Source organism: Rhinatrema bivittatum, chromosome 4, assembly GCF_901001135.1.
Source record: "Rhinatrema bivittatum chromosome 4, aRhiBiv1.1, whole genome shotgun sequence".
Taxonomy (NCBI): Eukaryota; Metazoa; Chordata; class Amphibia; order Gymnophiona; family Rhinatrematidae; genus Rhinatrema; species Rhinatrema bivittatum.
Window position 1 is genome coordinate 410,303,544 of NC_042618.1, and position 15,272 is coordinate 410,318,815.

At 46.2% G+C, this 15,272-nt stretch overlaps 1 protein-coding gene across 3 annotated transcripts in view; it reads right to left on the bottom strand.

Moving 5' to 3' along the window:
• Nucleotides 1-15,272, bottom strand: part of RPUSD3 (RNA pseudouridine synthase D3) — an 88,017-nt gene that overhangs the window by 65,860 nt on the left and 6,885 nt on the right. For all 3 annotated transcript variants that reach the window (XM_029601160.1, XM_029601162.1, XM_029601161.1), the window contains exons 2-3: nt 11,992-12,114; nt 10,393-10,556 (exon numbers count right to left, since the gene is read on the bottom strand). In XM_029601160.1, coding sequence (XP_029457020.1) covers nt 10,393-10,556; nt 11,992-12,113 — 286 coding nt within the window. In that variant the 5' untranslated portion in view covers nt 12,114. The remainder of the gene's footprint in view (nt 1-10,392; nt 10,557-11,991; nt 12,115-15,272) is intronic.

The following is a 15,272-nucleotide window of genomic DNA, read 5'->3' on the forward strand; positions in this document are numbered from 1 at the left end:
TCGGAGAGTTCCCACTCCCCCGGATCCAACTGAGGAAATCCGCCTGGACATTGTCCACTCCGGCTACGTGAGAAGCAGCTATCTGGTAACGATGTTGCTCTGCCCAGCGTATCAAGAGCAGAGCCTCTGTTGCCACTGGACAGCTCCTGGTTCCGCCCTGACGATTGATGTAGGCCACCGTTGTCGCATTGTCGGAGAGCACCCTCACCGACCTGCCCTCCACCAGCGGAAGGAGGGCCTGGAGCGCTAACCGCACAGCCTTGGTCTCCAAGCAATTGATGGATCAAGAGGCCTCTGTCCTGGTCCATTGGCCCTGGACTGCCGTATCCAGACAAACCGCTCCCACCCAGAGAGACTGGCGTCGGTGGTCACCACAACCCAACAGGGAATCTCCAAATCCATCCCCTGGCGCAAATTGTGCTGTGAAAGCCACCACAGAAGCCTGGAACGCGCCCCGTCCGTCAGGGGCAGGACAAGATGGAAACGCTGCAAGAAGGGATTCCATTGGGAAAGCAAGTCTGATTGAAGAGGACGCATATGCGCAAAGGCCCAAGGTACCAGATCGATCGTTGAAGCCATTGAGCCCAGGACCTGCAAGTAATTCCAGACCCTGGGTCGAGGTAGAGAGTGCAAGGACTCCACCTGTGACGCGAGCTTGGAAATCCTCTCTTCCATCAGAAAAACCTTTCCCAAGGCCGTGTCGAAGCGAGCCCCCAGAAACTCCAAAGTCTGGGAGGGAATGAGATGACTCTTCTCGGGGTTGACCACCCATCCCAACGAGTCCAACATCCAGAGCACCCGTGCCACCGCGGGCTCTGCATAGGCTTTCTGACTTTGCTCAAATTAGCCAATCGTCTAGATAGGGATGCACTAGTATACCTTCCCGTCGCAAGGCGGCCGTGACCACCACCATCACCTTGGTGAAAACTCGGGGCGCCGTTGCGAGCCCAAACGGAAGAGTGCAAAATGGAAAATGGTGCCCGAGGATCGCAAACCGCAGATATTTCTGATAGTCCGAGCATATCGGAATGTGCAGGTACGCTTCCGTTAGGTCCAGCGATGCCAAAAACTCTCCCTTGTGCACCGACGCTATGACAAAGCGAAGAGTTTCCATCTGAAAACAGGGTACTTTCAGGGCGTGATTCACCCGCTTCAAATTGAGGATGGGACGGAAGGTACCCTTCCTTCTTTGGTACCACGAAGTAGATGGAGTATTGCTTACGCCTTAGCTGCCCTTCGGGCACTGGAACTATGGCACCCAGATCCTGCAGGCGCTGTAGAGTGTCTCGCACCGCCCTTCGCTTTAGGTAGTACGCACAAGAGGACACTATGTAATGCTCCTTGACTGGCCGGGCAAAATCTAAGGCGTAGCCGTGTTCTATGATGCTTAGGACCCATTGGTCGGAGGTCAATTTGGTCCACACCTCCCGGAAAAGGGATAACCTTCCCCGATTTTTGGTACGGAAGGGTGGACCAGACTCACTTCATTGCGCGGTCTTGGAGCCCCCCATGGGACTGCGGAGCACTGTCTCTGGCAGGTTGGCAGCCCTGAAAGGACTGGTTCCAAGAAGCTTGACGGCCGGTGCCCTGGCAAAATGACGACCCGGTGGATCTTGAAGAGCGGAAATGACGATTTCCCCGAAATCTCGCCCACTGAGGAAAGGAACCTTTGGATCGAGGCCTATCCTCTGGCAACCTGTGTTCTCTCCCAGAGACTTTATCATGTCCTCCAGCTGTTGCCCAAAGAGGAGCTTCCCCTTAAATGGTAAAGAATATAGCTGCGCTTTGGAGGAACCATCAGCCGACCAGTTTCGGAGCCAGAGGAGCCTGCAGGCGGAAACCGCTGCAACCCTTGTCCTGCCCGAAGTCCGCAGAAGATCATACAGGGCATCCGTGCTATACACCACCGCCGCCTCCAGACGGCTAGCCTGCAGCGCTGCCGCGTCCAAGAGGGAAGCTTCCACCTGCCAATCCTGAACCCAGTGGAGACAAGCCTGCTGCACAAAACTGCTACACATAACTGCCCAGACCCCGAGGGCCGAAACCTCAAAAACTTTCTTCAGCTGCAGCTCCAGCTTGCGGCCCTGCAGGTCTTTCAATGCAGTGGCCCCCGTGACGGGAATGGTGGTCTTTTTCGTGACCGCGGAGACTGCGGCATCCACCTTAGGAACTCTGAGAAGATCCAAAGCTTCCTCCGGAAGCGGATACAATTTGTCCATAGCTCGACTCACCTTGAAGCCAAGGTCTGGAGTGTCCCACTCCTTAAACAAAAGATCTGTGACCGACATATGAAACGGAAAGGGTCGAGCTGGACCCCGGCGGCCCACCAAGTCTGGATCCATAGCTCTGAATCTGGAATCCTCAGGCGGAACTTCAATACCGAGCTCCTCCAGAATGACTGGTATCAGAGGACCCAATTCGTCCCTTCGGAACAGTCGCACCACCTTTGGATCATCGCTCTCCACCACCGGGACCCCATCTGGTTTGGCCAGCTGAGGGTGAAGATCTGGATCCGGATCCTGTCCGTCACCTGGAGCTGGTGGAGGAGACTGATCCTCATCTGACATGTCTGTCTGAGAAGTCTCCGCCGGATGGGACGAGACCGGAGAGGGCACTTTGCCTTGGGATCATCACTGCCACCGGATGACCTGGAGCATTTGCGTGAAGAGGACCCTCTCCCCACTCCCGATGTCGATTAGGTGCCCGGGGCAACGTAGTATTTATTTATTTATTTTTATTTATTTAAGGTTTTTATATACCGGCATTCATGATAAAATCACATCATGCTGGTTTACATTAAAACAGTGGTGCACAGAAAGAAAAAACAAACTGGAACTGTAGTGCGGAAGAAAGCAGTTACAAAAAACAGGGATGCTTAAACTGGGAGAGGAAGGAAAAAGAAAGGTTAATAGCATTTTAAATATTTACAACGAACAGTTAAAAGAGCTGGTTGTGTTATAGAACTTGAAGTTGAAGGACATTAGCTGGAGTCCGGGAAAGCTTGTTTGAAGAGCCAAGTCTTAAGTATGTGATCTCTTCTCTGCTTTACGGGACTTGAAGAACCTTTGCAGCATTCTGACAAATTTGGAGGAGAACGAGGAAGAAGATCCATCCAAATCTTTGTCCTGCTCCTCCTCTAAGGAATCTTCCTGCGCATCCGGAACTGTGCGCCCCCAGGGGCAGCCAGCCTCGGGGAAAGTGGTGGCGGAGAGGGCTCTTCGCCTAGAGCCGCCAGCGCTGCTCGCTCCTGATCCCTCATGGTTTGCAGCAGAGCCTTCGACCCTGCACTAAGCAGAAAGGGATCTGAGCCTTGCCTTCTCTGATCGGGCCTATCAGGCTTCCGACGCAGCCTGGCGCTGTTCCTGTCAGCCTTGTGCTGATTTCTCTGCGATGGGCCTTGCAGGCCGCGCCATGAGGCATATCCCCGGCCTCGATTTAATCGGTACCGAAAAAAGAACTGCGGCGACTGAGGTGATTTCCCCGGTCAAAAAACAGGCCGGGAAAGCAACAAAAAACGGCAAAAAAGCAGCAAAAATGGAGCGGACGCTAGGCCGGAGCACCCAAGACAAGAAAATACAATCTTTTTTCTTTTTTTTTTTTTTTACCTGGTTGGATGGGTCCTTCTGAGGATGAGTGAGCCGGGACCCCTGGTATCACCCTCAGCCTCAGCAGTTTCAGGGTCTCCAACCCTCTGCTCTCCAGCCTCTAATACCAGGGGGGGATGGTCCCACCAGGACCTGCTGACCCCCCTGGGAGGCTAAATGCTACAATCTTTCAGGCCGATTCAGTAAAGTCTGCGGGAGAGCGGATGAACGCCCGCTCTCCCGGCGCGCGCACCAGCCCCTCACTGGTGCGCGCGATGCTGTATTCAAATTAGGTGGCGCGGTAAAAACGGGGAAAAGGAGGCGCTAGGGACACTAGCGCGTCCCTAGCGCCTCCTTTTTGACAGGAGCGGCGGCTGTCAGCGAGTTTGACAGCCGACGCTCAATTTTGCCGGCGTCGGTTCTCGAGCCTGCTGACAGCTACGGGCTCGGAAACCAGACGCCGGCAAAATTGAGCATCCAGTTTTCGGCCCGACAGCCGCGGGCTGAATTCAAATTTTTATTTTTTTTTTACTTTTTTTACTCTTCGGGACCTCCGACTTAATAACGCCATGATATTAAGTCGGAGGGTGCACAGAAAAGCAGTTTTTACTGCTTTTCTGTGCACTTTCCCAGTGCCGGAAGAAATTAGCGCCGACCTTTGGGTCGGCGCTAATTTCTGAAAAATGTGCGGCTTGGCTGCACATTTTACTTTCTGTATCCCCACGCGCATGCCTAATAGGGCCATCAACATGCATTTGCATGTTGAGGGCACTATTAGGTGCCGCGGGTTGGATGCGCATTTTCCTCCCCTTACTGAATAAGGGGTAAGGGAAAACGCGCATCCAATAGCAGGCCTGTTTGTGAATAAACTTTTTTTTTTTTCCAAACTAATTTAAAGATAAAGGGACAGTAACCTAAACCTTCCTCTGAAAAATACCTGTGCCAACCAAACCAAAATCAGAGAAATTTAAACCTAACACCAAACACAAGGCTTTCCACCTCCACCATCTGCTGGAGACAGAAAAATACTGACAGACACCAGGTGGCACCTCAGGGGTATAGGACAGAGTCCGCGAAGTCTTTTTCTGTCTCTATCTGCTGGAGGGGAGGCAAAACCCAGCTGTCCTGGACTGATCTGGGTACGTACAGGGAATATGTGCTCGTATAGTCCATGGTCATGCGTGCACAAGTAGCTACACAAACACGCGCTCAAGTTTAGGTTGCAGCCTTAAGCACACAAGTACCCATGCAAATACGTGCTCCAGTCTAGGTCGCGGCCTTATGTACTCAAGAACCTGTGCAAATACGTGGTCAAGTCTAGGTGGCAGACGTAAACGCTCAAATCTAGGCTGCAACCTTATGCACCCAGGTCCCAGCACATGCAATCGCCACACTGTGAGAATGCGGGAACACGCCTATACACGTGAGAAAAGAACCGCTGCAGTGGCCTACCACATGACTAAGTAAAGCCTGCCTGCATCTTCTGCTCTTTAGGCCCAGATCCATTTAACATCCGGCACTGAAAATCACCAGCCTGAAGAACTTCTCAACAGCTCAGGTCTCTTGCGTGGCCGAGAATCCATGGAGACTGGGGCCAAGAGCCAGCATCTCTCTAAACACACTTTGCACATAAGCAAATTAAAAACTGGCAGAAGACCTCTACCAGAACCAGAGACTCCTCATCAGTGCAACTGCCAGCGATAGTTGAGGAGGGGATTCCCCTGCCTCTCCCGCCAACACTAAGGAAACGAAAATGGACAACGTTTCCGCGCGGACGGGATAAGCCTCAGTGCTAGACCCCGTCACTCATGAGACTTGTTCTACCAGTGCAGTCATGCTTGCCACAGATCCCTGAACGCTTTTGCTGCGCACACACGCTGTTACTACCCGCACCTGTGGCACCACCAGCACCTCAACGGCAAGCAGGAGAATAGTCCCTCAGCGCCACGGAGTCAACACCCGGACTCCTCTGTAGGCAAAGAAGCTGCTGAAAAAAACCATCACTGAGCTCCCCGAGCTTTCCCCCATTGGAACCCCCGCTGCTGCACAGATTCCTTTATCTAGTTCCTTGTTCTCTTTTTTTTTTTTTTTTTAACTCTGAGAATTGGCAGGCCGATACAGTTCAGTGCACTCGCCTGCTCTCCCGCGATTTTTACTGTATCGGCCTGAAAGATACATAGAAACCATACTTTCCTTTGGTGCAGAGGTTCAGGTTCCAGGAACACAGGCCACATGGCAGATCAGAAAAGAGCCAGACTTACAATACCTACTCCCTAGAATGGAACACAGAGCTACTAGCAGAAAAAAAAAAAAAAAGAAAATCAGCCAAATTAAAAAAGGGACTGACTAAAAGAAAATAGCCGCCCTGAGCCTGTAACTGTCTCAGCAGCCTCGTGAAGGCTGGAACAAAGAAGCGAGCATACAAAAGGGTCACCAACCCCTAGCTCATCCACCTCGACCAGTCAGGGAAGGACCCACTAGGACCCAAACCCCCCCTGGAAAGAAGGCTCATAAATCCAGAACATTCTGCTGACTGCAGAATTGCGGTTTTTGTACCATCTACCATCTGCTGAAGACAGAGAAATACTGAAGGACTGCAGGTGGCACACTGGGTTATGTACAGTCTCAGTGAAACTTTGTCTCCATTTGCTGGCAGGGAGGCAAAACCCAGGAGTCTGGACTGATCTGGGTACGTACAGGGAACATTTATTTATTTAAAAATGTGTTATACCACACAAATCAGCCAAAGCCACCAAGGTAGTTTACAATAATATACATACATAATAAATACAATAAACAAACATTAAATATACATTATCAATTTTATACAATCTCCTCATTCATAATGCATACTACATATAGCACACATGCTGCATAAACATCACATCCCTCTGTAAGCAAGAAAGAAAGACAGAATATAATTGTAAGTTATCAGAAAGTTACTGTCCTTCCATGCTGCTCTGAGCTCCTAAACTGTAAATCCTAATGTCATCTGACTTCTCCCTGCTTTTCATTCTACCTTTATCTTCTTTGGGATGCAATACTACATAAGCTGTAGTCTGGCAAAAGAGGTATTTAAAAGATTGTATTAATTGAATTTATGCTTTAAAATTCTTTAATTCTCTGCAGGTGATAAAATATCAATTGTTTTGCACTTAACTGTGTGTACATTCTTATTTTTAGGAAAGCAATTTATTTATTTATTTTTCTATACTGACATTCATGATGTCATATCACATCGGTTTACATCAAACATGGGATATTTAACATTAACAATAATCATAGCTAGAGAGCTACTGATAGAGTTAAGGGAAGAGGTAAGTTACAATGAACGAGGGTTACTGAAACTTGGAGGTTGGAAGAGAGTAAGGAGAGAGGAACGGTTGAGTAACAGTATAAAAATATGGAATCACAACAGTAAGAGAAAGAGATGAATGATATATGTTATAACAATAGTATATACAAAATAAATATGTAGAACAAAATAAAATATAGAATGAAGAATATAACGTTACCGATTAAATGGTTAAGGATAGGCTTGTTTGAACAGCCATGTCTTTAGTTTTTTTTTAAAGGTCAGTGGGCAGTGTTCCTGGCGTGGGTCTGGAGGCAAGGTGTTCCAAAGGGATGGCCCAGCTGCGGAGAAGGCACGTTCCCTAGTGGAGGTGTGAAGAATGGATTTGGGGGGGGGGGGGGGGGGGACAAACGTGTAGGGTTCCTTTAGAAGCAGTTCTAACTGGTCTTTTTGAGGTGTGGAGTCGTAGTGGGATTTTTAGCTCGAGCGAGTGCTGATTGAGGATGGTTTTGTGAATGATAGTGAGAGACCTATGAAGGATTCTAAAGCTGATAGGGAGCCAATGGAGATTCCTGAGGATGGGTGTGATGTGGTCTCCTCAGCTGGAATTGGTTAGGATTCTGGCAGCGACATTCTGGAGCATCTGCAAGGGTTTTGTGGTAGTTGCGGGGAAGCCTAGAAGGAGGGAGTTGCAGTAGTCGATTTTAGAGAAAAGGATAGCTTGGAGGACTGTCCGAAAGTCATAGAAGTGGAGGAGTGATCTAAGTTTTTTCAGAATTTGTAATTTGTAGAAGCAGACCTTTGTTGTGTTGTTAACAAATTTTTTTAAGTTTAGTCTATCTAGTACTACGCCGAGGTCTCTAGCTTGGGCAGCTGTGGCGGGAGCGGGGTCAGGGAGGGAAAGGTTATTGTAGTCCGAGGAAATGAGGAGTAGTTCGGTCTTGGCCTTGTTGAGGACAAGATTGAGACTGGAGAGGAGGAGATTGATGGAGTGAAGGCAGCTGTCCCAGAACTTGAGGATTTTGGGGAGGGAATCTGTTATGGGTATTAGGATCTGCACATCATCGGCGTATATGAAATGAGTTAGATTTAGTTTAGCGAGGAACTGGCAGAGGGATAAGAGATAGATATTAAAGAAGGTAGGGGAGAGGGAGGAGCCTTGGGGTACTCCAAGGGTTGAACTGGTAGGGGAGGGGGGATTCTTTATTGCTTATTCTGACCCTATAGTATCTATTACTGAGGAAGGACTCAAACCATCTGAGGGCTGTTCCTGAGATACCTATGTCTGAGAGGCGGTTTAGGAGGGTGGAGTGATTCACGGTACCAAATGCAGATGAGATATCCAGGAGTGCCAGTAGATATGGTTGTTCTTTGTCTAATCCTATGAGAAGGGTATCCGAGAGAGAGAGATTAGAAGGGATTCTGTGTTTAGGAATTTATGGAAGCCAAACTGCGTGGGGTAGAGAATGTTATGTTTGTCTAGACAGTCGGAGAGTTGGGAGCTGACTAGCCTCTCCATGAGTTTGGCGATAAACGGCAGGTTGGAGATGGGGCGGAAGTTAGAGGGGGTCTCCTGGATCAAGGTTTGGTTTCTTCAGTAGGGGTTTAAGGGTGGAAAGTTTCAGAGGGTCAGGGACTATTCCTTGAGACAGGGAGCAGTTTATAATTTTGGCCAGGGGTTTGGAGATGGTGTTCGGAATAGTGAGCAGTAATTTTGTCAGGATGGGATCAGAGGGATGGGGTGAGGGTTTCATGTTCTTGAGGATGGATTTGATTTCAAGGGATGAAGTGAGTTCGAAGGAATCAAAATTGGCTCTCTGGTCGAGGTTGGAGATTTTATTCTGGAAGAAGGCTGCAAGTTCATTGGACTTAGTTTGGGCTTGGTTATGGGGGATGGAGGGGAGGGGTGGATTTTGTAAGATCTGAAACATACGAGAACAGGGCCTTCGCGTCGTAGTGAAAGTTGTGTATTTTGCGGGCATGGAAGTCTCTTTTTGTACGTAGTATGGTAGTCCTGTAGCTGTGCATGGAGGTTTTGTAGGCAGTCAGCGAGTTTGGGGAGGGGTCTTTACGCCACTTATGTTCTTTATGTCTTAGCTCTTGTTTTAGTTTCCTTAGTTCAGGCGAAAACCAGGGTTTTTTGTTCTTGAGGGCGGGATTAATTTCTTTAGCTGTTAAGGGGCAAATTTTGTTGGCTACAGAGTTTGTTATGTTGAACCAGGAGGAGATGGCTGAGTATGCGTTTGAATAATCTAGGTTGTATAGTTCTTTAGATAGGAGGAAACTGGGGTCATCCATGGAGCAGGGTTTTCGAAAGTGGAGGGTGGTCTTGGGGTGGGGAAGTGTCAGTTTTTCTTTTACCATGAGGTCGGTGGTGATCATCGAGTGGTCTGACCAAGGGACTTGGGTACAGGTAGGGGGAGAGGTGTGAGTGAGGCAGGAGTTTATAAAGATGAGATCTAAGGTGTGGCCTGCTTTGTGGGTGGGGCCGTTGATGATTTGCTTAAACCCCATGGCCCTGAAGGAAGCCAGGATGGCTTCACAGTTAGGGGATAGCTGAGTTGCGTCAACATGGAGGTTAAAATCCCCCAGAAGGAGGATTTTAACCCCCTTCTGGAGGATTTTAAAAATCAATTTTAAAATCCCACAGAAGGGGGACTGTCAATAGCTTGACAGTCCCCCTTCTGTGGAGGCGGTCCTAGTACTGAAGGAACATATTGGCAGTCACAGAATGCTCTGCTTAGTGACTCATTTGGTCTAGGGGTAGGATTCTCGCTTGAGTTCAGATCTCTGATGAGCTCTTTGCTTTAAACAGATTCATCTCTGTGGTAGAACCTCAAATCTCCACTAGGTGAAGAGAGTTGTAGATCCTATAGCAGAATCAGAAAAAGGTATAGAAAAGGGTGACCAAAATGATAAAGGGGATGGAACAATTCCCCTATGAGGAAAGGCTAAAGAAGTTAGGACCCTTCAGCTTGGAGAAGAGATAGCTGAGGGAAGATATGATAGAGGCCTATAAAATAACACGTAGAGTGGAACGAGTAAACATTAATCAGTTGTTTATTCTTTTGAAAAGTACAAAGCTCAGGGGACACACAATGAAGTTACTAGGTAGTACAATTAAAACTAATGAGAAAATGTTTTTTAACTCAATGCATAATTAAACTCTGGAATTCGTTGCCAGAGGATGTGGCGAAAGCTATTTGTGTAGCTGCATTTAAAAAAGGTTTGGACAAGTTCCTGGAGAAGAGTCCATTAACCATTGATAAGGTAGATTTGAAGAAATCCACTGCTGATTCTTGGGATAAGTAGCTTGGTATATATCTACCCCTTGGGATCCGGCCAGGTACTTGTGACTTTGCTTGGCCACTGTTGGAAAAAGGATACTGGGCTTGATGGACTTTGGTCTGACCCAGTATGGCAAATTTTATGACTTCTGTAAGTTTTCAATTTTGGAATCTCATTAGATTGACATTCCCAAGGTCTGGGAAGGACTAATTTCAGCTCTCTTACCTTTTTTATATACCACATTTTTCACTAGAAGTTCAACTAGGTCTTCCCTCCTCAGCTTTTCCACCACCACAACTCCAGGATCTCGCAGGATGCTGACTCCCCGCTCTCGCAATCTCATCCCAGGTCGGATGGGCTGCCTTTTTGGCTGAGATTCCAATTGATACCTCAATACATTGAGTAATAAATTTTGGTTAAACCCACAATGAATCGTTCTGCAATAAGCTTTTCCAGTGTTTACATGATAACGATAATATTTACACAACTCCCAGTGTACAATTATCCAGTGTAATATCCAACTCTTTCAATCCCTCCATGCTCCACTGTGGCTTGTTGTGGATGACACTTTGCTGAAGAATATCACTTGCATGTCTCTATACTTTCAGGATGAAATTAACTTTAGTTGTTTATTTAGCTACATTATCTTCCTTTTATTTTATTGTTGGATTTTATTTATTTTATTTATTCAGATTTTTATATTCTGTTTTTTGCACTTCAAAGCGGATTACAATCAGGTACTGTAGGTATTTTCTGATATGGTCCTGCTAGTTTATTTTGTAGCATTTCCTCCTTTGATCCATCTCCAAAACTAATCGGGATACTTTTCGCTTTTAAAAGATGTAATTTATAATGTGTGTTTTGTATTCGTTATTCTATAATGAGCATTCTGTTTTCCTTTTATTTATAAAAATTCTTTATCATCCTTGCTGGTCTGCTTTTCTGGGGTAGATTACAGAGATGTTTTTAATTTCAGTTCTGAAAATATCATTGTTTGGTACTGCACAGGTTTCTGTACTTTTCCTACATGATGAGATACTATGGAAAGAGTACTGGCTGAATGCTGTTAGCTACATAGTAGGATCAGCTGAAACAAGACCAGACATCCATCGAGCCTGACCTACTTCTAATTACCCCACAGTTCTCGCTACACTGTAAACTAAGGGAGGGTTCATCAGTAGACAATTCTGCAGCAATGAAACATTTCTTCCCAATCCATTTATGGAGACTGGATGAAAACCAGATAAACAGATAATAATTTTGCCCCCTCTCCCCTCCCTATTGCAGTTTATTCATTTTGCCTCCTCAAATCTTTTTGTTTCTCCTGAAATTAGTCAGAACTCAGCTCAGCTGCCTAATTGACCAATGGCACTCAATAAAGGATTACACCGCAAATCACCATCTACCTACCTATGGCACAGCTGTTACCATGTGCAGCTTTGCTGGCCACTACTATGTCCAGGAGAGAATGACCCTTTATGGTAATGCTTTTTTTTGTTTTTTTTAACTCAAATTCTGTACTGTATGGATGACTGTGAAATTCCTCAGTGCTGTAATAAATTAATGTCTTCCAAGCGATAGATACTTTGCTCATACAAAGACAATGCTTCACCTTGTTTTTCAGTTCTCTCTCCCAAGTTTGCAAAATGTAGCACTCTTAATAAAAGAAACATGCATTAACATCATTTTGATGAACACCTCAGGTCTGCTATGAGAACTTGAGAAATACAGCATTTACATCTCTTAATGCATTCACTGGGAATATAATCTATGCTTGCTACATTTTGGTTTACTGCAACCAGAGGACATCTTAGCCGCACTCACCAGGCCCATGTCTTGCTGGTACAATATGCAGAACTACACAGAACGTCCAAGGAAGGCCACCGCTTTGTCAAAATCAGCCTGGTCCTGCTGGCTACTTTCAAGTGCCTGGAAATATGATTCATTCTGCAGAAGAATGAGTTTCACCGATTTAAAAACTGCTTTCAGAGATCTACATGTATTACAGTTTGAATGCTGGGAAATAAAATCCTACTTATCAGTTAGTTCAAAACTATGTATGTTACAACAGTACTGGGAGGTTTAGGGTTCATCCAAGAGTTAATAAAATGTGTACGGAGGTTAGACTAAAATATCGTTTGGATTCTGTATTACATGATGATTACCAAGATCATTTAACTTGTTTGCTGACATCTAGGGCCCTTTGTTTTCAGTTGTTATGTTATTTTTCCCAGGAATTTATCAGTGTTTATCATAACGAATATAAATGAAGAAATAGAGGGAAAAAAAATGACTTTTTTCTACTGGATTTTTCTCCCATTTATATTCATTATAACACATTGATAAACTCCCAGGAAAAACAAAAAAAATAAAAACTAAAAAAACTCTAATAATATTTTTTTTATTGGACTAAATCAATATACTGGTGATAGCTTTCAAGGGCGATAATCCCTTCAGTAGATTAGTGCATTGTCTTAATAAAGGAAGCATTAACTTTAGAAATCCAGTCTCAACTGTATCAAGTTAGTTCACCTACAACGGATTAAAAGATAAAGCTATTCTGGCCTCTGCGATCCAGATTCTGGAGACAGACTTTTGGCCATTCCTTGCATACTACGGAGCCTATTTATCAAAAAAGAGATAACACATTAATGCACGTTAAAGCTGATGCAATAAGATACGCGCAAAAAACTCATACCGAGCGAGCACCCGTTTTCCAAACGCGCATCCACATTCCCAGTGCGCCCGATGCAATATTCAAATGAGAATGAAACTAAAGCAGCGTACAAAAAGGGCGCACTAGGGATAAAAGGAAAACTGGTTATCTGCTAATTTTCATTCCTGCTAATTTTCATTCCTGTAATACAGATCAGTCCAGTCAAGTGGTTGCCTGGCTCCACCTGAGGGATGGTCCACCCCTCAGGGATCTCTGATCTTCTGCTACGACTGAATTATCTCTTTTATTATTTTTTTTTAATTTTAGTGAGACTGCAGGTTTGCACCTCTATCTGCTGGAGACAGAACTACTGAGGGACTGCAGGTGGCACTCTCAGATATGTAGCACTGCCTCAAAGTTTTTGTTCTCTGCCTCTGTCTGCTGGTAGGAATGCAAAACCCACTTGTCTGGACTGATCTGGGTATGAACTGGAAAGGATAAAAATGGTTCTTACCTGCTAATTTTCGTTCCTATAATACTACAGATCAGTCCAGGCAAGTGGGTTCTGCATTCCCTCTTTTTCAGGGTGAACAGGAATCTCAGGATTGGAATCCCCCTGATCTGGAGCCCCCATACTTCCAGAAAAAAGCCCACTGATAACCACATAACAACAGTCATCAACTTATTCACAGTTTGAAAGGTTTCTGCAATTAATACCAGGACATTCAGTCTTTCGGAAGTAAAACCGGGGCAGGTCTCTGGACTGATCTGTAATATTACAGGAATGAAAATTAACAGATAAGAACCAATTTCCTTACCTGTTCATACCCAGATCAGTCCAGACAAGTGGGATGTACCAAAGCACCACTAGACTCGGCATGATCATGAAAAATCCGCGCACAGAACTCTCTCACCAAAAGTCGTATTTTCCTGCACCCAAACATCCAAACGGTCATGCTTGGAGAAAGTATGAAGTGTTGACCACGCTGCTGCTCTACATATCTCCTGTGGAGACACCAAATGACACTCCACCCAGTAGGCTGCTTGCGCCATCATAGAATGCACTTGCAAGCCTACCGGCACCTCCTGACCTTTACAAACATAAGCGGAGGAAATGGTTTCCTTCAACCAACAAGAGATTGTAGCTTTTGAGGCCTTATCTCCTTTCTTCAGACTCCCAAACAACATAAAGAGGTGATCCGACTGCAGAAAGTATTGATAACCTTAAGATAACGCAACAGGGTCCTGCATACATCCAAAAGATGCAACTCCCTCTCCTGCGGACACTCCCTAGACCAGTCCGGAAAGGTTGGAAGTTCCACTGTCTAATTCACATGAAAGGAGGAAACCACCTTCGGTAAAAAGGAGGGAACCGTTCGCAATGTCATCCTGTCATTATCAATCCTCAGAAAGGGATCCCTGCCAGATAGAACCTGCAGCTCCAAAATCCAGCTGGTCGAATATATGGCTACCAAAAAAACAACCTTCAATTTCAGATCCTTCAACGACACTCCCCTTAAAGGCTCAAAGGGAGCCCCCCCAGAGCACTCACAGTACCAGTTAAGGTTCCAATCTGGATATAACTTCCTTACCGGAGGCTGTAAATGCTTGACTCTTTTCAGAAAATGCATAACATCTGGATGGGAAGCTAACAATCTCCCCCGTCACCTGCCCCCTAAAGCAACCCAAGGCTAAAACCTGAACACGGAGAGAGCTATAAGCCAGCCCCTTTGACAGTCCCTGCTGCAAAAAAGCCAAAATGTGAGGAACGCCCAGGGTTAGGGGATCCAGGCGCTGCTGTAGACACCAAGACTCAAACACCTTCCAGACCCTGACATAAGCCAAGAGGTAGAAGGCCTTCTAGCCTGGAGCAAAGTGGAAATGACTGTCTCCGAATATCCCGTCAAGTGCAACTGTCGCCTCTCAAAAGCTAAACTGTGAGACAAAAAATATCCTCCCGATCTGAAATATGGGCCCTTGCCAAAGTTACCCTAACCAACCTGAGGGATCCATCTATCGTAAGACACACCAGATCTGCGAACTATGGCCGATGCAGCCACTCTGGTGCCACCAGAAACACCTTCCCTAGATGCACTTCTATGTGCCACAACACTCAACCTGCAAACTAGAGCATCTAGTCCTTCTGCCCCAACTCCTCTACTGCGACTGAAGAATCTTGTCACCTTCATGTTGGCCCTCATTGCCATGAGGTCCAACTGGAATGCCCCACTTGGCACATAGGCAATCCCAGGCCTCCAGGTATAATTCCCATTCCCCTGGATCTAGCTGCTGTCTGCTGAGGAAGTCTGCATGCACATTGTCCGCACCCATGACAAGAGAAGTCGCTACTCCTTTGAGATGAAGTTTCACCCAAACAAACAAACAACTGCTGAGCCTCCAGAAGCACATCATGACTCTTTGTGTCTCCTTGATGATTGATGTATGCCAC